General features: G+C 46.0%; 1 protein-coding gene across 5 annotated transcripts in view; it reads right to left on the minus strand.

Moving 5' to 3' along the window:
• ZNF704 (zinc finger protein 704) overlaps positions 1-26,587 on the minus strand; it is a 219,986-nt gene that overhangs the window by 36,617 nt on the left and 156,782 nt on the right. For all 5 annotated transcript variants that reach the window (XM_049700190.1, XM_049700192.1, XM_049700193.1 and 2 more), the window contains 2 exons: positions 13,494-13,597; positions 8,465-8,697 (listed from right to left, as the gene is read on the minus strand). In XM_049700190.1, the coding sequence (XP_049556147.1) occupies positions 8,465-8,697; positions 13,494-13,597 (337 nt within the window). The remainder of the gene's footprint in view (positions 1-8,464; positions 8,698-13,493; positions 13,598-26,587) is intronic.

Genomic DNA, 26,587 nt, shown 5'->3' on the forward strand with positions numbered 1-26,587 from the left:
TGGGCCCCTGCTAAGGGCTCCAAAGAAATCTGTTGCCCAAAGAAAAGTAGGTAATGGAAATGAAGAAAAATGATCAACTTTGCTTCCTCCCTGCTTTTCTCCTTTGCCCGTGGGGTACCACACCATCCCTTCTGATTCCTTCTAGCCCTCTCTACACCTTTACAAAGAGACTCTTCATTAAACTCTTCTCAATCACCCCACTTGAGAACACCACCAGCTTCCCCCAGGACCTTGATTGAAATGGGGAAAAAGTAGGTTATAAAAGAATATAAACAACATTATATATTTGGGAGGGTATGTAATACAAATAATTACGTGGTAGAAATTGCATGGTAGAAATATTGGGGAAGGGTATCTTATTTTGACATTAATTTGCAAACATAAAAATGACCCTATTTTAAATTTAAAATGAAAGTCACCCTGTAACACTTGCTTGATTCATTTTTGGAGAATGAAAGTATACTAGCATGAGCACCTTGACTTTAATGAAATCAAGCGACTTCTCTCTACCTAGGTGAAGAATGTTCTGGGTGGAAACAGAGGCCCCTTAAACGGTGCTTAAGTACTTTTCAAAGTCCCCTGATTACATCCAATGGAGACAAAGCCTTTGTCTACAGACTACTCACTGTTATGCTAAAGGAAAGCCAGCCACGGGAGGAGGAGAACAGGGAGAAAATAGCTAAATAAACACCCAGACTGCCACATGGATCCAAGCTTGCCCAAAGAGCCAAACCAAGCAAAGCTGCCGGGGGAGCTGCAGCCTCCAAGTCTGAACGTGCCCCTCTGTGCTTCAGTCCTGGCTTCTCCTCTCAGCTCGAACAGACGTTCACAAAGCTGGGATGTCCGAGGGAGAGAGGGGTCACTGTCGGTTGGGAAGCACAGCGTGCTAGGGTCCTCCACACATCTGCCTGATTAAGCTGAAGTTCCTGGCAGTTGACAAGCAGACTCACGGAATCTCACACATGCCCAATGTGATATTCACAGCATCACCCAGGAAAGCTCTTTAGAACCACCCAACTTTGGCCTCGTGGGCTACGACGGTTGGAAAGAACTTCCTGGGGACTCATCACTTTTGCAGCAGCTTCCAGAATGTCTCTCATACCGACTGCTTTGGGGCTCTAGGTTTCCTTCTTTGGCCAAGAAAGATCTTTGACCAAGGCTTCCTTCTTCATCTTCTCTCTGCTTCCCTTTCCATGGCAAACATCCATGCTGGTTTTGAATTATTTCGTACTCAGGGTACGTGGAGTAGTTTCTATTTTCCTGATAGAACCCAGACTGGTACACAGGACTGACAAGATGACTGCTGAAGGTCACCTTCAGTTCCAAGAGTGCAAACACAGCTGGATTTTGGAGTGCTATATGACACGTCCAGGGATAAGTTCAATTATAGCTATATTCCAGGAGGTACATAAGCATGGCTTTGAGCATCACATGACCAGTTTACCAGACAGCTGCCTGGAGTTGACGTCAAGTTGCCTTTTCTAAGGCAACTGAGAAGATCCTGATGTGTTTTTTTTTTTTTTTTCTGTACGCGGGCCTCTCACTGTTGTGGCCTCTCCCGTTGTGGAGCACAGGCTCCGGACGCACAGGCTCAGCGGCCATGGCTCACGGGCCCAGCCGCTCCACGGCATGTGGGATCTTCCCGGACCGGGGCACGAACCCGTGTCCCCTGCATCGGCAGGCGGACTCTCAACCACTGCGCCACCAAGGAAGCCCCTGATGTATGTTTTATTTGGCAATTGGTGTGTGTGTGTGTGTGTGTGTGTGTGTGTGTGTGTGTGTGTGTGTGTTGGGATGGGCGAGGGGTGGACACTCATGCATCCAGGCTTCCCAGAGAGAAGAGGGTCCAATTATTCTGCACAGGTGAGTGGGCTGCCTCACACATGCTTCCTCAGCCTGACTTATGGGAAGCCACGCCCCTGGCAGAGGCTGCAACGGCTCTTTCAGAACCAACACGTCTACTCAGACCTTCAGCAGGTTCCAAAGGCTGATAAATGCTGTCCTAAAAAAATCAGTAACTGTTAGAAGTTGTAGGGATTCCAATTCTTTTCTTTACTGGGAGAGCAGCCTTATACATGTCACCTCACCACCTTGGGACTTTCTTTCTTCATTCGTAAAACAAGAGGACTGAACAAGATTAGTGATTTTGGATCTGCGAGATGTGTGGGTAAATTCCAATGTGTACCAAGCAGGGATCAAACATCTCTCAGCTGTATGTGCCATTTATAGATTCTGTGGTAATAAAATTTAAAAATAACAAAAAGAGTTTTGTAAATGGAATAATAACAGAATGTATCCCCTTGTATCTGGCTTCTATATCTTAGCTTAATTTTTTTTGAGATTCACCCACTGCTCCTTATGTCAGTCATTAGTTGCCTTTTATTGTGGTGTAGTATTCCATTTTATAACATACCACAGGTTTCCAGTTTGGGGTGGCAATGAATAAAACTGCTATGAAATTTGTCTACACGTGTTTTTGTGGACATCCTTTCTTATCTCTTAGGTAAATATCTAAGAGTGGAATTACTGGGTCATATGGTGAATATATATTTACCTTTTTAAAAATTTTTTTAATTTTTATTTATTTATTTTTATATTGCTTTACAAAGTGGTTGTACCATTTTACATTCTCAAGAGCAATGAATGAGAGTTCCTGTTGCCAACATCTGGTATTCTGTACACCAAAAAGTGCACACCGTATGATTCCATTTTCAACAGGCAAAATTAATCTCTAGTGACAGAAGTCAGGGCAGTGGCTGCCTGTCTGGGGTGGGGGGTGGCATCTGACTGCAGAGGACACAAGGATTGCTGGCCTGGATCACAGTGGTGGTTACTCAGGTGGAGACATTAGTCAAAACTCACTGAACTATATACATTTAAAGCGAGTTCATTTTATCACGTGGAAATGATACCTAAATATAGAGTAGATTTAAAACGATTTCTAAAACCACATCAAAAGTATTCCTGAATTAATAGAAATCCCTAGTCATTATATATTTTCTCGATCAGTGATTTCTAAAAGTGCATCTCACCTTTGGGGACATCTGTACATTTCCAGACATGATCAAACGGTCCTGTAACTTGGAAAGGTTGAGCCTGGGCTCGATGATTTCTGAAGTCCTTCGAGCTCCTGGACCACACACTGCCCGGCAGACTATTCTAAGATGCTGTCATTAAATTGCCTAGATCTCTCTTCTTTACCCTGATCCTCCCTGAGGTTAATCAGCTCCCGGGCTCTGGCTGGCAATGCTGTGTCATCACCGTGAAACCCCGTACAGTGGGACCCTGAGCTGCTTTTCTTAGCACCACCCTCCCCAGCAGTTCTAACAGACGGGTCTATTTCTGGAGCAGCAGTTCTTCTCACAGAAGGCACCTCTCTGCTCAAAATTAGTGGGTTAGGAATTAAGTCCATGCAGACTGGCAACAGGTGTATTCGTGAGGGCCTTGAGGGTCTGTTTTCTTTCCGGAGCAGTCATTCACAATTTAAAGTGATTCGCTGCTCTCTGATTCTGAAAGACGGAACACGTAGATGGAGCAAATGATTAATTCTACTGTTTACTGTTTACTACTGTACAACTATGACCGAAGCAGCTTATGTGAACTGAGCTGTTTTTTCTCTGACTCGAGATTCTCTCCAGTCCACAGGTAAAGTGGTTCATGGTCAAGACACCAGTGAAATAAATGAAAATGACAAAGGCTGGAATTTTGTGATTGCTTTTGATTTGTGCTGATGTTCTGAAATGCAGGGTCCTGAGTCAGATTTCCTCACAGGGCCCTGATTTCTGCCACTGTCATTGCTTCCTTCACCCCTCACCTGACGTAGTCTGGCCCCTTCCATTAACCCTAAATAAGCCCAAGGTGGCTGAGATGGCCGAAGGGCTGCAGCGGCCCTGACCTGGTCAGGATGGAGGACGGAGGCAGGCAGCCTTCTCTCTCCACACCCACAGTTCTCAAATTCCATTCGGTCTGTTGTCAAACGGGTAAAAAGGAAAGCAAAATATTAGCAGCCGGCATTTACTGCTCACACAGTCCTCACAACAACATGATCAATATGGTGCTATCATTCTCCATATTGTACAGATGAGGAAACTGAGGCTTAGAGAGGTCAAGGGATTTGCTAAGGTCACACGAGTACGGCAGCTGGGGTGCTAATTCCAGAGCCCGAACTGTTTTATCCTGTTTAGCAATGGACAAATCCAAAATCTGACTGAATTAGGAATCTGACATGGAAAGAAGCACGTTAGTAATTAGCTATCAGCCCCTCTTGATTTTTCCAGAGGTCGTCAGGAATTGATGGTTAACTCTTGGCCTTCCAGAGAATTGTTTCCTCCCAGACGCCTGGAGAGGCTGTATTTAGGGCCATTGCACCACCTTGTGGTCATGATGGGAACTGCACCTTCCCCGTAGTCCCAGAATCCTGGCTCATACTACCAGGCTTTTCTCCGAGCAGCCTCGAAGTACTGTCAGTCTGAAATTCCAGAGGAAAAATTCTTCTAGAACGGGGCTTGACGCAGCTGACTGGCTGATCTCCAGAGCCGGGAGAAAGAAGCCTTTCATTTCCCCTCCTCGCACCCCACGCACCTTGGCTGAAGGGCCTGTTAAGAGCGATGGGCGCTTCCTGCGGGAAGTCGCGCCCCCACCAGACAGCCTGGAGTGCCTCTCTCTGTCTTCAATTTCTTTGCGAACCCTTTGCACCCCGCTCCCGCCCTGCCATGTAATGTTGGCTGTAGCTGGGTCTGTTTTCTTTCCATGTTGTTTTCTTCTGGGCGGCAGAGGGAAATGTGGATTCCTTCAATTAATTTGCCTCCAGAGTCATCATTGCTCTTTCAGCGAAACTGATCTTATTTCTAACACATTTAAGATACAGGATTTGGGGCAAATCACATAACCTCAGCGAGACTCTTCTGCACAATAGGGATATGACTAGGCCAAGGATTTTTGTGATGATTAAATGACATGCTGCGCTTAAAAGCATTTTGTAAACTGTAACAAAATATGCAAATGTAGTTATTGTCAGCAATTGTTGCTTGCTTACTACTGAGAGTAGGAGATAACGCCTTGTCTAGGCAACGGGTCTCTCTTCCTCTTTACACAAGTGGAACACGGATCACGTAAGAGGTGACAGTGAGGAAAAGCGATAAGGAGTTTCTATAATGTGGAGGAAGATGAGGGTCATTGCTTCATAATCAGTATAGGGTATGCCTCCTCCCCCTTTGTTCTGGGGTCCTAAAATGTCCATTACAAAGTTGTTACATTCCTTCCAGTACATGGGGTTTTAGGGCTTGTAAGCCCTTTCTACTTATGGTTGGTCACACTTAATCTTCGTGATTGTCTTGAGAGAGGTTTGATAATGCCTGTTTGCCTGTTTGACAGATTAAGAAGCTGATGATGAGAGGGATGAAGTGTTTTCCTTAAGTTCTCAGGGTAGCAAAGTTGAGTTGAGAATGTGGATCTTTGGATTTCCGATCAGGGCTCCTTCATTTACCACTTATATGTTCCCTCTTTTTTTTTTTTTTTTTTTTGCAGTACGCGGGCCTCTCACTGTTGTGGCCTCTCCCGTTGCGGAGCACAGGCTCCGGACGCGCAGGCTCAGCGGCCATGGCTCACGGGCCCAGCCGCTCCGCGGCATGTGGGATCTTCCCGGACGGGGGCACGAACCCGCGTCCCCTGCATCGGCAGGCGGACTCTCAACCACTGCGCCACCAGGGAAGCCCTAGGTTCCCTCTTTATAATAAGGAACAGGGGCTTCCAAACTTTTTTGACCAGGAGCCACAGTAAGAGATACATTTTGTACAGTAGACATGTAAGTGTACAACTGAACCAAAGCGTCAAGAAACAGTACTTATCCTGATTATGTACATTGCACCCTATTCTGTCCTATTCATTAAAGATGTGCTGTTCACGGCTCATTAAACCGATTCACAACCCACTAGTGGATTGAGACCTGCAATTTGGAAAATACTGATCTAGAAGGTTCTCAAACAATCCCCACAGGATACGTGACCATCACAACTGCCCATGGTCTCAAATGGATATTATGAATCTGAGGGAATGAAGAGGAAAATAAAATGAATTCAGAAAGTTTCACCAACTAGAACATATTGCCTAATGGATTACACAATTAACTCTCAGAAATCTTGTGAAATATAATTTTTAAAACTCTAAAATAGCTGCATTACAGTTACTGTGTTTCTACCACATCGTGAGCACAGCATTTATCACTCATAATTATTATTGCCTCTTTACACATTAGTGTCCGCCCACCCAACTTTCAACCTTGAAGGAAGGGGCTACGCCTTAATCTCAGGGCATTGAGCACTGTGCTTGCTGGGTGCTCAATAAATATTGGTTCACTTAATACATTAAAAAAAATGAATTGCAACCATCCTACTTTCCTGTTACGCTCACTATTCAAAGTACCATTAAGTTCAAAGGGCAACGACTAAAGCGGCAGGGGGGCGGGTGTGATGAATTGGGCGATTGGGATTGACATGTATACACTGCTGTGTATAAAACTGATGACTAATAAGAACCTGCTGTATATATATATATATAAAAGGAAACGGCTTGGTCTATGTAAAATCCTCTCGTTAAAAATTAGAGACTATTAGCTTCATCCTGTTGGTATTACGGGGTGGGGGTGGGGGGCAGAAATCCAGAGGGAGAAGTCGTAAAGAAAGAAGGAGGAACTTGGTTTTCACTCGTTCATGTATCCCTGCTATCCCGACTCCTGCAGAGTGGGTCTGTGCCTTTCAAATAAATGCCACTAGGTAATGATTTTTTTTTTTTGTCTTTTCCCTTGGTGACTTGACTATCCCCTAATTGAGTTGAAGCCTACAGACCTTAAATACGAGTCTGACTAATGCAACCTAATTGCGGTGCAAGAGTATGAATGTTGGCTCGTGGCTAGAGTAGAAAGGAAAGGCTGTGATGGGCCTTCAGCAGCGCATCTTCCAAGCATTGGGGGTTCCCTGTGCTGTGAGTCCTTGCCACAAGGCTGGGCCACGCTTGCTGAGAGCCAAGGCCACACACTCTGAAGGCCCCAGAGAGAAAGTCTGTGCAGCCTGAAGCAACACAACAAGACTCCAGGTCCACGCAGCCGTCTCGCCTATGGGTTCCCACTGATAAAAGTGCTAGCCTCTCTCCCCGTCTAGTCAAGCGAAGACGCAGTGTCTGTGGGGACCCACGGGATGCCGGAACAACTCCAGGCCCCCTGCCCAATGGACTGGAGTGTAAAACAGCAACTCTTCATGCCACTGCCTCCGGGAAGGATAGCAGACTACATTAATGCCCTGTTCTCTGGGCAGAGAGAGTGCGTACACCACCTCCCCTGCTACACATGCTGCGTGATGCTAAGAGAGACGCAGGGAGGGACGGTGTTGGATCAGTGCCATCTCTTTGTTTTTCTCTTTGAAATGAACTGGGGGAAAAAAAGGTTGCACTGCAGTCCTCGGGGTTTTCTTTGGATTTTTGTTTGTGAATAGTCATTAATAATGAAGCTGCCAATTGCAAATTAAAAGAGTAATAGATAATAACAGTTTCATATTTACACGGAGATTTAAAAAATATTGTTAAAATGTTTTCTAGGTAGAGCAGTAGAACTTCTTTATTCAATGAAACAGAAATGCTTTTTAAAATTGTGAGTGAACATAATGATTTAAATGTATGTGAAGAGAATGAAAAGAATATGAGTTTTCGCTTAAGGCAGACCTGGTTTGAATGGCGGCTCTGGCCCTTCCTAACCTGCAGGACAGGAGAGACTTAAACATATAATCTCCCTGGTCCTCAATCTCCTCCTCTCAAGACAGGAAAATAATACTTACCGTACAGGACTGCTGTGAGGATGAAATAAAAGTGTAATCAGTTAATTTATTAAATCAATTAATTAGACCTCCTTTTTCACTTCTAATTTAATAAATGTATAATTTGGGGTATATTACTTATATACTACCTACGTTTATATGTTAGCTTTCATGTATATTTCACACCTGGTTTTATAAAAATAAGATGCAAAATATTCTTTCCAACAACGCTTCAGGGCTCAGTGAAGCGGAAAAGAGAAAAACATATTAATTTTATTTTACAGATGAAGAAGTTAAGTGCCAGGAAGAGAGTGAGTTAATTACCAAACCAAGCCTGAAGTCCAATTTTCTGACTTCCAAATACTGGTAAGTCCCAGGTTATCTGATGTTAACTCTTAACCAGTGCAGCAACTTACAACCAGGGGAGAGCATGGGGATGGGATGGGGGGAATGCGTCCTTGGAAGAAACATATTAATATTTTAGTCGTTTCTACCTGTCTTTAGCCACGACCCTTAATTTATTTTGAAACTTCAAGAACATTAGAGGGGAAGAGAGGAAGGGGCGTGGGTTGGAGAAGTACCAAAATCGCCACCCCAGGATCAAACCCGCCCTTAGCGGGCGGAGGGAAAGCACCGTCCCGCAACTGAAACCCGAAACCAACCTTTCGTTTCCTGGGAATGGGCTCGTCAAAGAGAAGGTTGCTGGCCTCCGCCTCGTCGATGCCATCGTCCGGGGGCGCGGGGCTGCGGAAGGGCTTGAAGCTGTCGGCGGACAGCGGCGGCGACGGCGTGGACGGGTTGGACTGGTCGCTGGGGGCGCTCCAGCTCCAGTAGCCGCTGCTGCTCGTGCTGGAAGGCACGCCGCCTCCCTCCTTCCACGATCCGCTCAGGCCCTCTGTCCGTTCACACAAGCACAGCGTCAGTACCCAGTCCCGGACCCCGGGGAGCCCAGGCATGGGTAAGAGGGGAAACGGGGGCCCGGATTCCATGACGGTGAAGGCACCTGCAGCCCACTTGGCAATTTGCAACAGCTGTGCATGTATGTTTTACTCTATTTATACTTCCAAAAAAAAAAAACCCATTATAATTTATAAACATTTATTTTAGCCACACGATAACAGGTTTCTCTAAGAGTTTTCTGATGGGTGTTGCTTTGTGCAACACTAGTTCTTTCGGATGAGAGTGGAGATTACATAAAAACGAGGGGAAAAAAAGATGTTCTGGTTCCGTAAGTTTGGGAAGACCGGCGTTTATGGACTGTATCCCTAAGGGAGAAGTCATTTGCGGTATTTCCCCACACGCCACACCTCCACATTTTAACACTTTAAAAGGAATTTCTTACAGGACTGTGATTCTTGGAATACATTTTTAGAAAGAGTTAGTCTAAGATTTAAGAACCTAAGAGAACGAATTTCTGATTAGTTACCTAAAGCCATTTACCATCCTGCTTTTTCTAAGAAATAATCGTGCCTTACATTTGGTGTGTGTTTTACATCTTACAAAGCTTATTCACACAATCTCCTGCATTCTCACAATATCTTTCAGGGTAAGGATTATCATGCCCCTTTTACAGACAAGGACCCTGAGTCACCAGGAATTGAAGTGATTTGCCATTTCACCATGATTAGTATATAACTTGGACGGGCCAGGGCCCCAAACCCTGGTATACCAGTTGGCCTTCTTTCTCCTTCAGGGCATGCAGGCCCTGTGTTGTGAGCATCCTCCCTTCTCTCTGGCAAAGCTGATATCGTAAAAGAAGTTATTGGTAATAATTACTGATAAGACTGGTGTTGAATTTTACCTTTCCACTTGTGGGGGAAAACATGATGAAATGCTTGCTAATATAGAGAGATCTTTGCTCAGTTTAATGTCTTCAGGGGGCTATTTTAATCACAGAAGATGTGCTTTACTTTTCAAAATGCCCAATCTTAATTAGCATTTGTATAAATTTGACTTTCTTTTTGGATAATTTCTTCTCCATATTAATGCACATTTTGAATATATTAAACTATATTTTAACTCCAAGGAGGAAAAAAATCCCAAAATGACTCATTAAAAAAATGCTGTTAACATCTGTGTAATTAGTAATGAAGAGAAGACAAATAGCAGACTAGCATTCATGGAAAAATTTCTCAACTACCTTCACCTAATTATAGGCTTCCAGAATATTCCACAACTTATATCAAGCAAAAATTTCAGTTAGATGAATGAAGTTTTAAGTTGAATAGCAGAAGTAAGTTGACCATCTCCTTAAAGCCAGGCTCTAACAGGATTACATGGTCATTTATGCAGGCTCACACCTTGACAGCAGCAACAAAACCAAATCAGCATCTCAGTCCCTGTAGTCTACACAGAGACTGATATACTCCCTGGACCCAAGTTGCCTCTGATAAATAAGAAAGCCCCATTCAATACAACATGAATTCAAGAGGAGCCCAGTGTAAGGCCTTAGGTAATACTACCTGGTGTGACCAACTCACGTGGCAGGCCCAGGAGGCTTACAAATATATCACAGCATGCACTTGTAAATAAAACAAGTTCATAGTGCAAGATCTGTAATCATGTCAAGTATGAGGAACTGAAGTTATTTTGAGAACCAACAATTGTTACAGTGTGGTTACACTGCTTCATGCCAATGCCAAAAGTTAATTTGTTTGTTTACCCGTGAATGACATTTCCTTTAGAAACACTATTTAGGGACCTCCCTGGTGGTCCAGGGCTTAAGAACCTGCCTTCCAATGCAAGGGACTCGGATTCAATCCCTGGGTGGGGAACTAAGATCCCACGTGCCATGGGGCAACTAGCCCGCATGCTGCAACTACTGATCCCACGCGCTCTGAAGCCCGCGCACCACAACTAGAGAGCCCACGTGCCACAACTACTGCGCCCATGCGCTGCAACGAAATATCCCGCGTGCCGAACTGAAGATCCCAAGTGCCACAACTAAGACCCGATGCAGCCAAATAAATATTTAAAAAACAAACACTATTTAATCAGAAGGACAATGGAATCTAGAAATATATTTTTCAGAAAATTCTTCAGAAAAAAGTCAGAACCAATTCATAATATTTTTCAGGGAGCGGTGTCTCCTTATCTTAAAGATGTGTTTGCTAAAAATGCAGACAGGCATTTTGCTGAATCTCACCCTCTTTGCCGACCCACATCCTAACAAAATGATCCTTTTCCAGCACAGTAAAGGATCACAACAGTTTCCAAAAATTCACTGATATACAATCATTCTGGAGATAATTTTTATTTCTAAAAAAAAAAAAGCCTTCATTATCATAAATTGCTTCCCCTTTTTAAGAATTTCCTCCCCTTTGCAGAATAAATGAGAGATATCAGAAATCTGGGATTACTATTTGGATAGTTATTTTTTAAGTCATAAGGAACACTTTCTTTATAACTATACTAAGAAAAGTTTGTATTGAAGAAGCAAAAGGTTTATTTTGATTCTAACATTTCAATACAAAGAAATATTAAAAATGTTCTCAAATTAAAAATATTCAATGGTAAAAAGAACGATTACATCAAAATTACTGTTTTCCCCTGAGGATTCTGTGAAATTCTGTAATTCCTTTTTCCTAGAATAGGTTTTGGGGATGACTTCACTTTTGCTTTTCCTATCATCTTTCTGTAGCAGCTCTGCCACGCTGAGAGGGATATCAGGAGAAATCATGCTCATCTCAAGAGCACGGTGTCTACTCTGTGTGAGGAGGTGACATCACCCCAGCTTGAGGTGAATAATGACGGTGGGCCCTCCTGATTTCTGGTATTCATCTGAATTCCCAGTATCTTGACCATTCTTCCCACTTACAAATGGATTGGAGTAAGTTTTGGTGAGGATTCAGTGGACGTTCCACAAATTTATTTTAACACCTCCTGCTTACAACCAGATTATGGGTGAACCCTAGCTCTAGCTCATCATTGACTAGGCTGGCTTTTGAGAGAAGGTCTTCCCTGACGGTTAAGTTCCCTCCAGTGGTCTCAGTACATTACATTCACTGGAGTGCAATATGGCTTCTGCCATGGGCCATCCACTGTGAATGCTCTTGCCAAAGCCACAAAATTCTTTGTGAGGCAGAACTGAGTCCTTCTCATGCTTGACCTTCTGAAGCATCAGAGGTTGCTCCCTGAAACAAGCTTTTCCCTTGACTTTCAGGAAGTCACACTCTCCTAATCTCTGCTTCTCCAGTTACCCCTCCCTCCACCTCTCCCTGGGTTCTTTTCCTTCCATGATGAGAAGGCTCACGACTTCCCTCTTAGCCACCTTCTCTTCGCCCTCCACTTCTCTACAACCCTCTCAGGGTCATTTCATCTGTGCTCATGGCTTCAAAATGTTGCCTTCCAATTCCACATCAGCCCAGACCTCTCTCCCAGGCTGCGCCCAGATCCCCATCAGATGCTGCCTCTTGAATGAATGATCCTCAGGTACTCCGCACTAAACGTGTTTCAAGCTGGACCTATCATCTTCTTCAGCAACCCCACTTCTTGCTCCAAACATTCACTAATAGGTGTCTTCTTCTGCCTTTGTTCCCCATCTCAGGGAATGGGCTTCCTTGCGGAAGCACAGCAACTTCACAGAAGTCACCCTTATCACTCCCCCTCCTTCATCGTCTCTGTCCATCACCAACTCCTGTTGATTCTGCCTTTTTCACATTTCTCAGTTATGCCCTGTATGTATCCACACTGTGACCACCAAGATTCAGGACACCCACATGTGATTTTCTTGTTTATTTTTTGTTTTGCCCTGTAAATCCAGTTATAACTTTCTAGTGCCTAAATCATTTAATAGCTCTCCTATAGCCTCAGATTAATGTCCAAACTCATAACCAGGCATACATGGCCCCCTGATTTCCTGCCAGGCTCTCCAACTTCATCTCCTACTGCCCTCCTGATTCATCATATTGAATTATGCAAGTCAATATTATATCATGACTAAGGAGATCTGGAATCAGGAAGATAGAATAGAATTTCAGCTCTGCTCTTTACAAGTTAATTAATCCCCAAGTGCCTCAGTTCACTCATCTGTAAAACAGTGATAACATCTCATAGAACTGTTGTGAGAATTACATGAGATAAAGCAAACTTAGTACTTGGCACATAGTAAGTGCTCAATAAATGCTAGCCATTAATACAGCTGTGATCATCTTTCCCGCCCCCCCCCCCCCGCAAAGAGACTGTACACTACCTGGGAGTATGGACACTGTTTCAGTGATGTATTCAAACCATCTATTATGGTACCTAATAAATATATACTGAATGAAAGAACAGATTAAGAAGCCTAGGATAATGCTTTTTCAAAATATTTAATCTTCAGAGCTCTTTGGTCCAACTCCCTCTCCAACCAAACAGAAAAAAAAAGCTGGGGAAGTAACTTCATTAGACCAGTCTCCATTTACCTGGGGGAAAAAGGAACACAGGTTCTCAAAGACGTGTTCTGGAAAGGTGATGGGGATCAATAAATGTGTAGTGAAAGGATGGATGCATGAATGAGATGCAGTGGGGTCTTTGGGATGACGGAGAGGAGGCTGATAGCTCTGGGGTCCACTTCTTCCGCATTTCTCCTCACTTCCTACTGACGGGTGAGCGTTAATTGTTCACTGCATGTGGCAGGAATGAGACCCCTCAAAGAGAAGCTCTGCTCTCGAGGTCAGAGGGTCCTCCCTGTGCCCCATACCCCAGCCTCACCATTCTGCCGCACAGGAGGGCTCCGAACCAAAGGGCTGGTGGACAAGCTGGTTAGTACCATCGCTGCTGTCACCTTGTCCATGTCCAGTTCCTCTGAGGATTTCCTGGAAAACAGGGAGGGGCATTGTTAACTGTGCTTATTCTGCACCTACCACGCCAAGGACCACAGGCTACCATACACATTTACTCCTTTAGCTTGTCCCAATGAAAACCCAGTGTTTTGTTAGTTTTATTGTACAGGTAAGGAAGCCGAACTCCATAAGTCAAAATCATGTAGTATCAGGGGACTTCCATGGCGGTCCCGTGGTTAAGACTCTGCGCTTCCACCGCAAGGGGCGCAGGCGCAATCCCTGGTCAGGGAACTAAGATCCCACATGCTGCGCGGTGTGGCAAAAAAAAAATTAAATTAAATAAAAAAAAATCTGATTTATTAAAAAAATCCTACAGTATTAGGAAGTGATGGTTTCATTCACTGGTCATTCATCTAACAGGTGTTTACTGAGAGTACAGTACTGGGCTAGGCACTTCTAGGCATAGGTGATGCATGGTAAACCACACACAAGGCTGGTGGGAAGAGACACAGTGATCAGTAAACAACCAACAAGGAACAGAATAATTTCTGATAGTGACAAGTGCTACGTAGGGCACAGACATTTTGACATGACGACGGCTGTGGGCAGCTGCACTTATTGGGGTCAGGAAAGGTTCTCCGAGAAGGTGATGTCTGAGGTGAAGTGTGAAGGGAGGAGGGGAAGGGGATATGGACCCCAAGCAGCAGAGACAGCTGTGTGAAGGCGAGGCAGCAGGAATCAGCACCGGATATCTCAAGAGAGACCCACTGGTGTGAGAAGGAGAGAGTGGTGCCAAGCTGGTCTTGTGGGGTCGTGTGGCCATGGCAGGTGTTTCGATTTTATTCCAGGTGCAACAGGAAGTCCCTAGAAGGCTTGAATCAGGTCTAGTGACATAAAATGATTAATATTTTTAAGTTCATGACCCAAGCTGCTACACGGAGAGCAGATTTTAGGGAAGGCAGAATAGAAGCAGGGAGGCCAGTTAGGACATGATTGCTAGGAGTCCAGACAAGAGGAAACAGTGGCAGGGACTAGGTTGGGGGCAGTAGCAGGTGGTCTGGCAGGACCGGCTGCTGTACTTGGCGTGCGGGGTGAGAAGAAGGGCAGGCACCCAGGTCTTTGGCTTGAGCATTAACTAGAGCCATTTACTGAGATGGAGAGAGTGGAGGAAAACGCAGTTAGGGGTGTATAAACTCCAGTGCTCTGCTTCACAACACTCTACTAAAGAAAGGCTAGGTCAGGGGGTAGTTACCGTGTGGTTAAAGTGAAGAGCCACTGAGAAGAAGGGGTTACTCTGGTTCATTAATCTTGGCCAGTTAACCCCGAATAAAGGCTCATCAGATAATGATCACAGTGAACTGAAGCCAGCTGAAGTTGATTTCAGTAAAGAAATTAATATCGAGAGGCAAAAATGTATGCGGTACCTTGACATCAGATAAATTGTACCATTTCCTGAGAGATGAACATTTCGAATAAGGGAACAGTTGAAGAAGCCCCAGAGGATTAATGAGGCATATCGACAAAGGAATTGACACTTTGACAAATGTGGCTTTCATTCACAGGTGTGCTGTACAATTTGTAAAAGCGATGAACCCTCAGAGAAACTTTATGGCATTGCTTCCCAACAACAATGGGAAAAGAGATTCCTGAATCGGAGAAAAATCTAATGGTTCCCAGGTTAGGTGGGTTGGATTAATTTCAACATGAAGTTACAAGAGTGATTACAGTTTGGCTCTCTGATGTTCACCAAGGTGCTGAATTACTAAGCAAAGCATACTCTTTCAATCTAAGGCACCGAAGATGGGAATCTTTGAAATTTTCTTCTGGAGTTCTTCTCAAAGTAACTTATGCTCTCTCTTGGCCAACGGATCCATCAAAAGACAAATTACTTGTTTCAGAGAAAAATACTTCTAGAAAGCGAGCTTGGGAGCACACAATGAAATTTATCGCACAGACGTTTTCAAGACAGTTGCATACACTTAGGGAAGAAACTAGTCACTCATTTGGCATACCATGAAAGGATGTTACAGTATCCACAATTTATAAGATCCTTGTACTTGGGAGTAAAAGTGATGCCATTTCCCCCCTGCCCCCAGAAATGAGGGCTCCTGAAACAGCCAGGGAAAGAACTTAAAGCACCTTAAGGTAACTTGGAGTGTTTTATGGCTCAACCTTCCCATGTAGTCATGGTCACAGGGGGACTGAGTTACTTGGGGGCCTTGAAGGAGAAAGGCTTGCTACAGAGACTGTTCTGTAGATGGTGGGGCTCCTCTGACCGGCCACCGGCCCAGAGCCCAGCTGTCAGGATCACTCCAGGCTGGCGGGGGGCGCACCTGAACAGGCTGTGCTGCCATCTCTTCAAAGACTGAAGTACAGGAGCTGCTGACTTCTCTTTCCCACTGTCGGTCTTCTCCTTCTCTTTTGTTAACAAAAGGTGTAAGAACCTGGGAAAGAGGCCCATGAGCCTGGCACAGGGAAATGGCATGACTCTGTAGGGAGAAGGTCCCCTTGCCACCTGCCCCGATCCCTAATGGGACCTGCTGTGCAGTCATGGTTTTCCTCTCTTGGTTTCAGGGACCTTCATTTTTCCTTCCTCAATCTGCTCTGTAGCTTTTTTGATTTTTCCCATCTAACATGCACATTTTGTTTTAGACTCACTGATAATTAACTTAAAAGCTGATTTGTGTGTTCTTTAAATATGGATATCAATAGAGCACATAGCATTACAAAATATGCATTTTTATTTCGCATTTCCAAAAGCTGACGTTTCAAAATAATTATTGCCTGTCATAGAGCGTATTTCTGATGAAGAGTAGAAAGGGGAGGGCTTCCCTGGTGGCGCAGTGGTTGAGAGTCCGCCTGCCGATGCGGGGGACACGGGTTCGTGCCCCGGTCTGGGAAGATCCCACATGCCGTGGAGTGGCTGGGTTTGTGAGCCATGGCCACTGGGCCTGCGCGTCCGGAGCCCGTGCTCCGCAACGGGAGAGGCCGCAACAGTGAGAGGCCCGCGTACAGCAAAAAAAAAAGAGTAGAAAGGGGAATAAACATTAGTATAATCAGAGTGTTTCTGAATTTGGATTACCTTTAAGTTTCCCATTGGCATTGGAGTTTATTAACAAAAACAACAAATCAAAGGAATACATTGCTAATGATTCAATTAACTTGTATTTCTCAGGAAGTATTTTTATCCTGCTACATGAAACATTACCGGATGATATGGCCTTGTGCTGAGCTGTGTTTTTGTTTTTATGTTTAATTTCTTTTGGTACAGTACTATCTAATTACTGATTCATTGGTGCTGTAAATTCAAATCCTTATAATTAAACACAAATAGATGATATACAAAGTAGAATTTGTTACACTTTGAGAGAATCGCTACAAAGGCCTTCCGGTAGATTCAGAGTTGTTGAGGCTGGAAAAAAAAAACACTGGAGGTGATACTACATATTCTCTCCTAATTTGAAACTGAATCTACTGTTGAAAACCTTACTAATCACGTGTTTACAAAAGGTTGAGACCTTTTTCAATTAATCTTTTCTCTCAGACTTAGTTGAGTAATATGGGACTTAATAACATTTAGAATTTTTTTTTTAAAATAGTAATATTCATTGCTACTCTATATGTGATTTGCCCCTCAGGCTGACCTGGCTTCGATGGATGAATAGGATTTCAAGAAGGGAGAATCACATTTCAGGCAAGGAATTAGGCAAGTCCTTGCCTTGTAATCCACTTAGGAGTCCTGTGTGAAGGATGGGAGATGAGAACACAGAGCCTGGGCCAGTTCGTGGGGCCTCATGTGCCAGGCTAAGTGGCTTGTCATATTGTTGTAAGCAGAGGGAAGCCATTGAACCTTCATGAAACTGGCAGAGAGATAGATGATCAATCTGTATTTTAGAGAAGGGTCAAAATGGAAAATGTAATGGAAAAGGAAGAAGCTAAAGGTAGGCTGTTTAGCTGTTTTTAGTTAAACCGTAATTCAAACCCAAAGTAATAGACTAAGAGACATCTGTTGCTCAATGAACAGATAGCATTTAGTCTTTGAGGACAGACTCCCTACATATCTGCTAAAGAGGTGTCCTGGGCCTCTCTGGAAGAGGCAGTAATGGTAATGGTGAAGAGCACAGACTTTGGAATGAGTCAGATCATGTGGCTTCAAATCCACTCTGCCTTTACTAGCTGTGTGACCTTGGGTAAATTACTTAACATCTCAGAGTCTCTGTTTCTTTATTAGAAAGAGGAAGATAAAAATAGATCTGTTGAGAAGGTTAAATGAGAAAACGTATGCAAGCACAAGCACACAGCCTCACTACAGTAAGGGTTCCGTGGACGTTAGCTATTATTAACCTTCAAGTTCATGAACACGCCCATAGCACATAACCCCACAGCAAAGAGGAAAGTGTTAGGTTACTTCACTTGCTCTTCCTATTCAGCACCAACACTAGCAGTTATTACTTTTCTTTTCTTTTTTTTTTTTGCGGTACGTGGGCCTCTCACTGTTGTGGCCTCTCCCGTTGCGGAGCACAGGCTCCAGACGCGCAGGCTCAGCGGCCATGGCTCACGGCCCCAGCCGCTCCGCGGCATGTGGGATCTTCCCGGACCGGGCCACGAACCCATGTCCCCTGCATCGGCAGGCAGACTCTCAACCACTGCGCCACCAGGGAAGCCCTACTTTTCTTTTTTTGCGGGGGTAGGGTAGGGTGGCTTGTGCTGGTGGTGTTATTTTTCATAAAGACACAAACTTCACAAGAGTAAGAGGTGGTAACACTGGCGCGGGGAAGAGCAGCTGCTGGGTCCCTCGCTAGAGCTTCACATTGGAGCCTTGGCGAGGATACAGCTCATGACATCATGGCTCTTGAGGACGGTCCACAAGTTGCCAAAGCCTTGAGTGCCCGTTTGGATTTAATTTTGAAAAACTTTCTGCTTTCAACCCTCACTCCTGCAGTAGTAGCTGTGTGCTCAGAGCTCCTTTAGTTCCTGGAAATACAGTCTCAAGAAAATTCGGCAGAGTCTGTGCCCTCCGGAGCTCTAGTCTGTTGAAGAACCAGACTTTCATCGGATACACACAAATAAATGTAAACTTACAGACGTGACAAATGCCAGGAAGGAGTGGATGGATTCGGTGCTCCTGGCTAAGGGGAGAACTCCCGGCTCAGGGGGGCTCGAAGGGGCATTGGTGTTGCCTCGCTGAGGCCGTGGACGAGCCCGGGGCTGGGCAGTGCGAGAGTGCAGGCCAGGCTGCCGTCAAAGGAATGACAAGGCCTAGCGGGGTGGCCCTTGCGCAGGTAGGGCCTGTGAAGTTGTGTAAGGCCCTTATCTTAAAGGCCCTGGGAAGCACTGAATTGTTTCAAGTGGGGTGGGGTTGGGAGAGGTCAGGTCAGCTTGGGGTGATGCTATCAGATGTGCTTTTCAAAAAGCTCACTCTGGTTGCCATGTGGAAAATGAGTTTCTGGGGTTTGACAACCGATCTTTTATCGGAAGAATTGATTGCCTGGTGACTGTGGCAGCAGGTTGCAGAAGGACATCACTTGTGACATAAAGAGGCAGTTGCGGGGGTGTGCAGCAGCAGGGGACACGGCCCCGGGCCCGGGGTCTCCCGCATGGGTGGGCGCTGCCGGTATGGCCCCGAGCGCTCGGCCGTGGCCTGCGCCGAGAAGCCCGGCTATTGTTCACGCCACAAGAAGCATTTTTCTTCTTTTGATAACACTTCATGCCTGAATGCCATCTGCTTGCAGGGTGCATACAAATACGGTCTCCCCTGGTTAACCCACCAGCTAAGAGAGAAGTGTTTTACACCCAAGAGAGCCATAAAAGACATTTAACTGCAATTAAAGCGTGGTAGTAATAAACGGATATAAAAATGAAGAATACATTTCTTAGATTAGCACCGATCCAGCTCCTTAGCAACTACCGAAATCTGCTGTCTAGACCGAGTTCAATTACTTTTAAAACTTGTGGTAACCTTCAAACAAGGAATAAAGTCTGAAAATAAAGTCTCTTTCCCTAGAAAGGCCACAGTGACATCCCCAATCTTGGAATTCTGGGAAAGCTTTTCCTGAGAGTTTGGAAAACTGGATTCAGTAACTGTTAAACGTGATTAAGTACAAAAACTTCATTTTCTTTCTAAAGGGATCTTGTAGCAAAAGTGGTCAGTGTTACCTCCTCCAATTTCATTTCAGCTGTTGTTTCCTTTAAGACTATAGGGAAGATTAGAGAAGCTGCCTCCAGTGCACTAAAGTGTCCAGTGGCCTTGATTAAACAAGACGGAAAAATGAGAACAAACACATCATAATAGGTAAGGCAACACAGGCCAGTACTTCTGAGACGACCTGTGGGGAAGGATCATTTTTAAGAAATTTCTAATCTGTCATGGATCAATACTTTCGTAAAATACAAGGGAAAAAATGGGCTGTGGAAGATGTGGCCACGTTAAATTTCTATGTACATTTCTAAACTGCTGCTTCCTCTCGATTTCCGTACCCAGCTCACTGCGGGCTGGTAACGGAGTGCAGACCGGCACTGGTCCATGGACTGCACGTTGAGTATGTGGAACTAGGCAATTGCTTTGATGTCCATCTCACTTTGCCTGAAAAGACGGCATCCAGTCCTGTCCCTCTGTCCCCCACTTGCCGCTCTGCTCCTCTTGGGCCCCTCCCACCACCGACTTCTCTCTCTCGGCCGTTGTCACTCTGCACCCTGGGCCCCGCATCCCATTGTCGATGATCCCTCACCCTCTCCCCTGTACTGGACGTGGGTTCTCCTCTGAAGTTACTCCTCTCTTCCGTTGGGGTTACTTCTCCTGTCACCCCCCCACTGATGTCAGGAGAGGATGCTGGCTTTTGACCTGCCCCCAGGAGACCATCCCTCTTCACCCTCATGCAAAAACTCCTGGGTTTCTGAGGCTCGGCTGTGCAGTTCTCTCTCCCTCTTCCTATTTTAGCCATCACCAGCCTTTCCATCGGCACCTCTCTTGCCTAACAGTCATTGAATATTTTGGCACATAAATTATAGCCATTATTTTTACCTTGCCTGGAATTACAATCCTAGGAGATCTACTGAAAGCACCCACTATCCTAATTTCTGGCCCCTTAGCCCCCAAAACATGCAGCAGAGTGCTGGCTGAACTTGAGGGAAAGACACTGCAGTCAGAGAGACTGAGGTTTAATCCCCAGAAACTCCATTTACTAGCTGAGTGATTTTAGGCAAATCTCGTAGCTTTGTGTAGCTTCATTCCTCATGTATAAGATGGGAATGATAATAATACTGACCTCACAGGGTTTTGGAAGAATTAAATAACTTATGTAAAATACCTGACATATACTAAACACTCAGTGAATAATAATTATTATTATTATCCTTTATCCAAACTCTTATTTCAGTGAACTTTTCTCAGGTTAAAAACCTGAATTATACCTACTGAAGTATTTATAGGTGAAATAACACGGAAACTAGGATTTGCTTTAATATACTACAGCCTCCCTCTCCCCCATCCCCAAAAGTGATATAAGATGGGCAAAATGTTAGTACTTGTTGAGGCTATGAGATGGGTATTGAGGGATTCATTAGACCATTCGCTCTACTTCTATGCATATTTGAAACTTCCACAATACAAATCAAAAACAAGAACACAAACCTGGATTTGGGCCACGATTTGTTATTTCTCTCCCCCAGCCTCACACCCCCCTGCTCTCTAGCTCACACTGCCTTACTGCCACCGCACCTGCTCTTCTGCCCCCAGAGACAGCCGATCTCTTGCTTCTTCCGATTTCCCCCAGGTCACCAGCTTGCCGCTGTCTGCCCCTTCCCTACAGTTGGGTTCACTAGTTGATGCCCTGGACGCGTCTTTCATCAGCATCCTTGAATCCCTGGACTTTCTAGCCTTTTGCTTCACTGGCCCAGAAGAACCAAACCCTGGTGGGATCCTCCCTGGCTGCTTTTTACTCCCTCGCTGGGGCAGCCAAGTGCTGATGGAAACCACCAGAGACCCTGCTGAGTGGGTCCAGCCTCAGCATAGATCCCACCTGTGCTTCTCCTCAACAGGCCCTTCATCTGTCCTTGGTCAGCACACGCTCCATCTACACCCAGGATTATCCTCTCTCTTTACCTCTCTCTTCAAGGTTCAACTCCTGCAAACCCATATAGCAGATACTCTTTTCTCTGCCAATACTACACGGTTTAAAAAGTTTTTAAAAAATTTTATATAATTTTTAAAGGTTACACTCCATTTACAGTTATTACAAAATATTGTCTATATTCCCCATGCTCTATAATACATCCTTGAGCCTAACTTTTTTTTTTTTTTTTTTTTTTTTGCGGTACACGGGCCTCTCACTGCTGTGGCCTCTCCCGTTGCGGAGCACAGGCTCCGGACACACAGGTTCAGTGGCCATGGCTCACGGGCCCAGCCGCTCCGTGGCATGTGGGATCTTCCTGGACCGGGGCACGAACCCGCATCCCCTGCATCTCAACCACTGCGCCACCAGGGAAGCCCCTTGAGCCTATCTTACACCCAACAGTTTGTACCTCCCACTCCTCCACCTGTATATTGCCCCTTCCCCCTCCCCACTGGTAATCACTAGTTTGCTCTCCATATCTGAGTCTGCTCTTTTTTTTCAGTTATATTCACTCGTTTGTTGTATATTTTGGATTCTACATATAAATGATATCGTGCAGTATTTGTCTTTCTCTGTCTGATTTACTTCACTTAGCATAATGCCCTCCAAGCCCATCCATGTTGCTGCGAATGGCAAAGTCTCATTCTTTTTTATGGCTGAGTACATTCCGTCGTATCTGTGCACCACATCTTCTCTATCCATTCATCTCCTGATGGTCCGTTAGGTTGCTCCCATATCTCGGCTATTGTAAATAATGCTGCCATGAACACTGGGCTTCATGTATCTTTTTGAATTACTGTTTTTAGTAAGCAGCAGATACTCTAACCTCCTACATTTTAGAGCAAATTGAGGCCTACAGGCAGGACCTCTCTCACACTTTGGCTCTTCACCTCCTTTCCTCGGCCTCACAGGTGGTTCAAGTGTTGCATTTCCTGCTTGAAGCCATGCCTCCACCTGTACCAACTTCATCCCCCTCTTCATCCTGCCCCTTCTCCTGTGCCCACTTTGCTTTTTCTCAGTCCCCTAACATGCTTAAGTGTTTCTTCCCACCTGCACTCAGGGACACTGAACAGGAATGGACAGGGGTAGAACAGGAGTGAGGGCAGTGGTTGGAGAACACAAGAGACTCTCAAGGAGAGACAGACTCACAGCATCAAAGGAGGTGGACACCAAGCCCATCAGGACCAGTGGGTCCCCTGGAACTAGCAGCCGGGAAGTAGCAGAAACTTTAGCAGGAAAGGAAGTGGCATTGCTGTGGGTTGAGGAGTGAATGGTTACTAGGAGGTGAGAAATTGGAGGCAGGGATCGTAATCGACTTTTTAAAGAAGCTTGGCCATGATGGAAAGAAGACTGCATTTCCTGGAGGAAGTTAGACGGTCTTTGTTTTTTCTTCAAATGAATGGGACTCTAGTACATTGAGATGCTGACAGGAAAGAGCCAGTGGCATGGAGAGGTTTAAGATCCAGGAGAGGATGGACAATAAGCGGACAAGGTCTTTACTGAGGCTGCCCAGAGCGGGGTCCTGGGCTCAGGTGGAATTCACTTTACACAGAAGGAGGGGCATCAGTCCCCTATAACTGGAACGACGAGAACAGAGGTGGCCTGGGCGTAGGCACATGAGTAGGCATGGGGCTCGGGCACTTGACGATGTCTCTTTTTGGAGGTTTCTGCTTTAATTCCTTCCTCAGAAGCAGACACGTTTCTCCGTGGGGAGTGGGGGAGGGGACCCCGGAGGGCGGAAGGTTTGACATCGCTGTTAGGGGTAACGGGAGAGAAAACTGAACGGGACACCCAAAGACAGGCAGCAGGGAAGGCTCTGCTGAGGTTGGAAACCTTGATCCTCTCATGATGGTGACTGGAGGCGGGATGCGGGGCTGAGAGCTGGAGCTGGGATGCGTGGGAGCAGCCGCTGGCTTTTCCTGGGGGGACAATGAAGAGGTGTGGGAGGTTTTGGTAAAACTGCATTTGGAGAGTGTGTCGTGGATCTTGGCTGGCTTAGGAAATGAGTGAAGGCTGGAGGGGACCAAAAGATGGGAGAGCAAATGGAAAGAAACCAGAGATCTTATTGAGGTCTGAACACAAGTGTGGTGGGAGCAAAAGAGAGAAAGAGCTGGAAGAGCAGGAGGTTCTGAGCAGGAAGGGAATCCCAGAGATGGAATTCCAGAGACAGAGAAATCCTGGGAGACGGCAGGGCCAAGGCTCAGCCGCAGGAGGAGAAGGCAGAGGCGGGGGAGGGGTGGAGGTCACTGCATCGTGCATGGTGAGGCCACGTATGTAACGGTCGCTCATGTCATCCAGGAGAGGAAAGCTGTGAGCAGGTGGCTCAAGCTTTTAATAAAGGGTGAATGACCAGGATGTCTGGAGAGTCAAGGAAGGGGATAGGTGGAGGGGCAGCAGGAGGTTTACAAGAGAGTTCAGGAGGTAACAGCTTGCGGACAGCAGTGGTGATGTGGAGACATACGCTCCTGGGAGGTTCCCACAGCCTTCAGGATAAGATTCAAAGCCCTGTACAGGAAGCACGTGGCCCTCTCTAGCGGAGTCTCCCCATCTTGCCCCCATTTCAGCACAGGTGCCCTGCAGCGCAGCTCCCCACTCGTAGCAGTTCTCCACAAGAAGACGCACCTTCCTCTCCGTACCTGTGCACAAGCTACGCCCTCTGCTTTTGGATCAAGCTTCCTCCCCTTTCCACCTGGCCTGTTTCTCCTCACTCTGCCGTCAGCAGCTCCGTCCCACTCCCGGGGAGCCTGCTGATACCCACCCAGCCATGCCAGGTGCCCCGCTGTGTCGTCTGAGTTGCTTGTGCTCGCTCCTCCCCCGTGCATCACGACTCAGTCTGGCATCTGTTTCCAACATCTAGCATGAAACCTTGCTTAAAGTAAATTCTTTTTTTTTTTTTTTCCAGTACGCGGGCCTCTCACTGTTGCGGCCTCTCCCGTTGCGGAGCACAGACTCTGGATGCGCAGGCTCAGCAGCCATGGCTCACGGGCCCAGCCGCTCCATGTCATGTGGGATCTTCCCGGACCGGGGCACGAACCCGTGTCCCCTGCATCGGCAGGCGAACTCTCAACCACTGCACCACCAGGGAAGCCCTAAAGTAAATTCTTGAAGGGTTTTGGGACAAACTGGCGTTAAGTAGTGGCGGTCGGCAGTGGCTAAGGGTTGGCAGGGGGCAGCACAGAAAGCAGATCTGAAGAATTTCTGCAGATTTCTTCTGCCCGCTCTCCCTCAGCTCATTAGACCTGGTAATGCATTCAGTTCCTCGTATGGAAAACAATTTCTCAAAAATTCAGCTATTAAATAAATCATTCACATGAATTTTCTTTTTTTTTTTTTTACTGGTCCTAACAAGATGTTGGCCTATCTCTGCAGAACTGATGTGGTTCCAGTGTCTGGGCTCATTCTCCTGTATTCACCAAGGCTCGCAGACCCATCTGTGAACTCTGGAATGGCAGCAATAACATTATTAAATAATAAGTTCCAAATCCCCTGAAAACAATTCTGTGGGATTAGCTGGACTTCTGGATGTGAGTAAGCTGCGGAGTGTAGCTCTGTGAAGCGTCGTGAACATCCCTGGATGGCCTTCTTTCTGTGTAGGTTTGGCGCTTTTGATCGCAGCCAACATGTTCTCCCGGGAGCCACGAGTCTGGTCTTAAATCCACGCAGTTTTCTCCGCACACAAAGCCTTCTGTGAACATGGAAGTGCCCTTCTGGGCTGGCCCTTTAGGCAGCAGATGATAGAAGACCAGAGGGCACACATCAAATCCCCTCTTGTAACCTGTGTGTATGTGTGTGTGTGTGTGACTATGTGGGCTTACGTCCTGTGTGGGTCTGTGCGTGAGTGTCTCTCTGTGTGTCTGTGAGTATCTGTGAACCTGTGTGTGTATGTGTGTGTGTATCTTCGTGTCTGTGTGGGTTGATGTCCTGTGTGGTTCTGTGTGTGTGTGCTGATGTCCTATGTGGGTCTGTGTGTGAATGTCTCTCTGTGTGTCTGTGAATGTGTGAGGGTATGTGTGTCCTGTGTGTGTATCTTCGTGTCTGTGTGGGCTGATGTCCTGTGTGGGTCTGTGTGTGTCTGTATCTGTGAATCTGTGTGTGTGTGTGTATATCTTCGTGTCTGTGTCTGTGTGGGTTGATGTCCTATGTGGGTCTGTGTGTGAATGTCTCTGCGTGTCTGCAAATGTGTAAGTGTATTTGTGTATATCTTCATGTCTCTGTGTGAATACCTCTGTGTGTCTGTGAGTGTGTGAGTGTGTATGTGTCCTGTGTGTGTGTTTATCTCCGTGTCTGTGTCTGCCTGGGTTGATGTCCTGTGTGGGTCAGTGTGTGTCTTTCTGTGTGTCTGTGAGAGTGTGTGTGTGTGTGTGTGTGTGTGTGTGTGTGTAGCTTTGTGTCTGGGTCTGTGTGTGAGTGTCTACATGTGGACTTATGTGCACTCTGTGCACAGAGGAGGAGATGTAGGGAGCTGCAGATGACCATGGCCCCAGACCCTGTCTCCTGCCCGGGGCCTGCCGGTCTCCTTCTTCCTGGCCTCCGGAATGGCAAGGTCCTTGCTGACCCTTTACATCCCATGAAGCACCTGCCTGCTACTCAGCAATGGCCAAAGCAAGGTAGTCAGACTGTCTGGAAAGGGCTCATGGATGTTTCAGCCAGCTTCTGGTTGGGCTGCTGTGGGCCGTCAGCTGGTCAGTCCCTGAGCCCTGGGGAGCAACTCGTCGGGCGGGGCCTGCCCTGTGTGCAGAGGCAGTGGGGCCCAGGCTAATGGAGTTGAAGGCCCGAGTCATTCGGGCCATCTGCAGGTTAACAGGCTGCAGGTCAAACGTCACAGCTGCCCTCAAGAAGAAAACTGTAATCACAATTGCATCTCTCACTCTTACTTTTATGTCCAAGTCGGGTCATTCCAGACTTTCTGGTG

Source organism: Orcinus orca, chromosome 17, assembly GCF_937001465.1.
Source record: "Orcinus orca chromosome 17, mOrcOrc1.1, whole genome shotgun sequence".
Lineage (NCBI taxonomy): Eukaryota > Metazoa > Chordata > Mammalia > Artiodactyla > Delphinidae > Orcinus > Orcinus orca.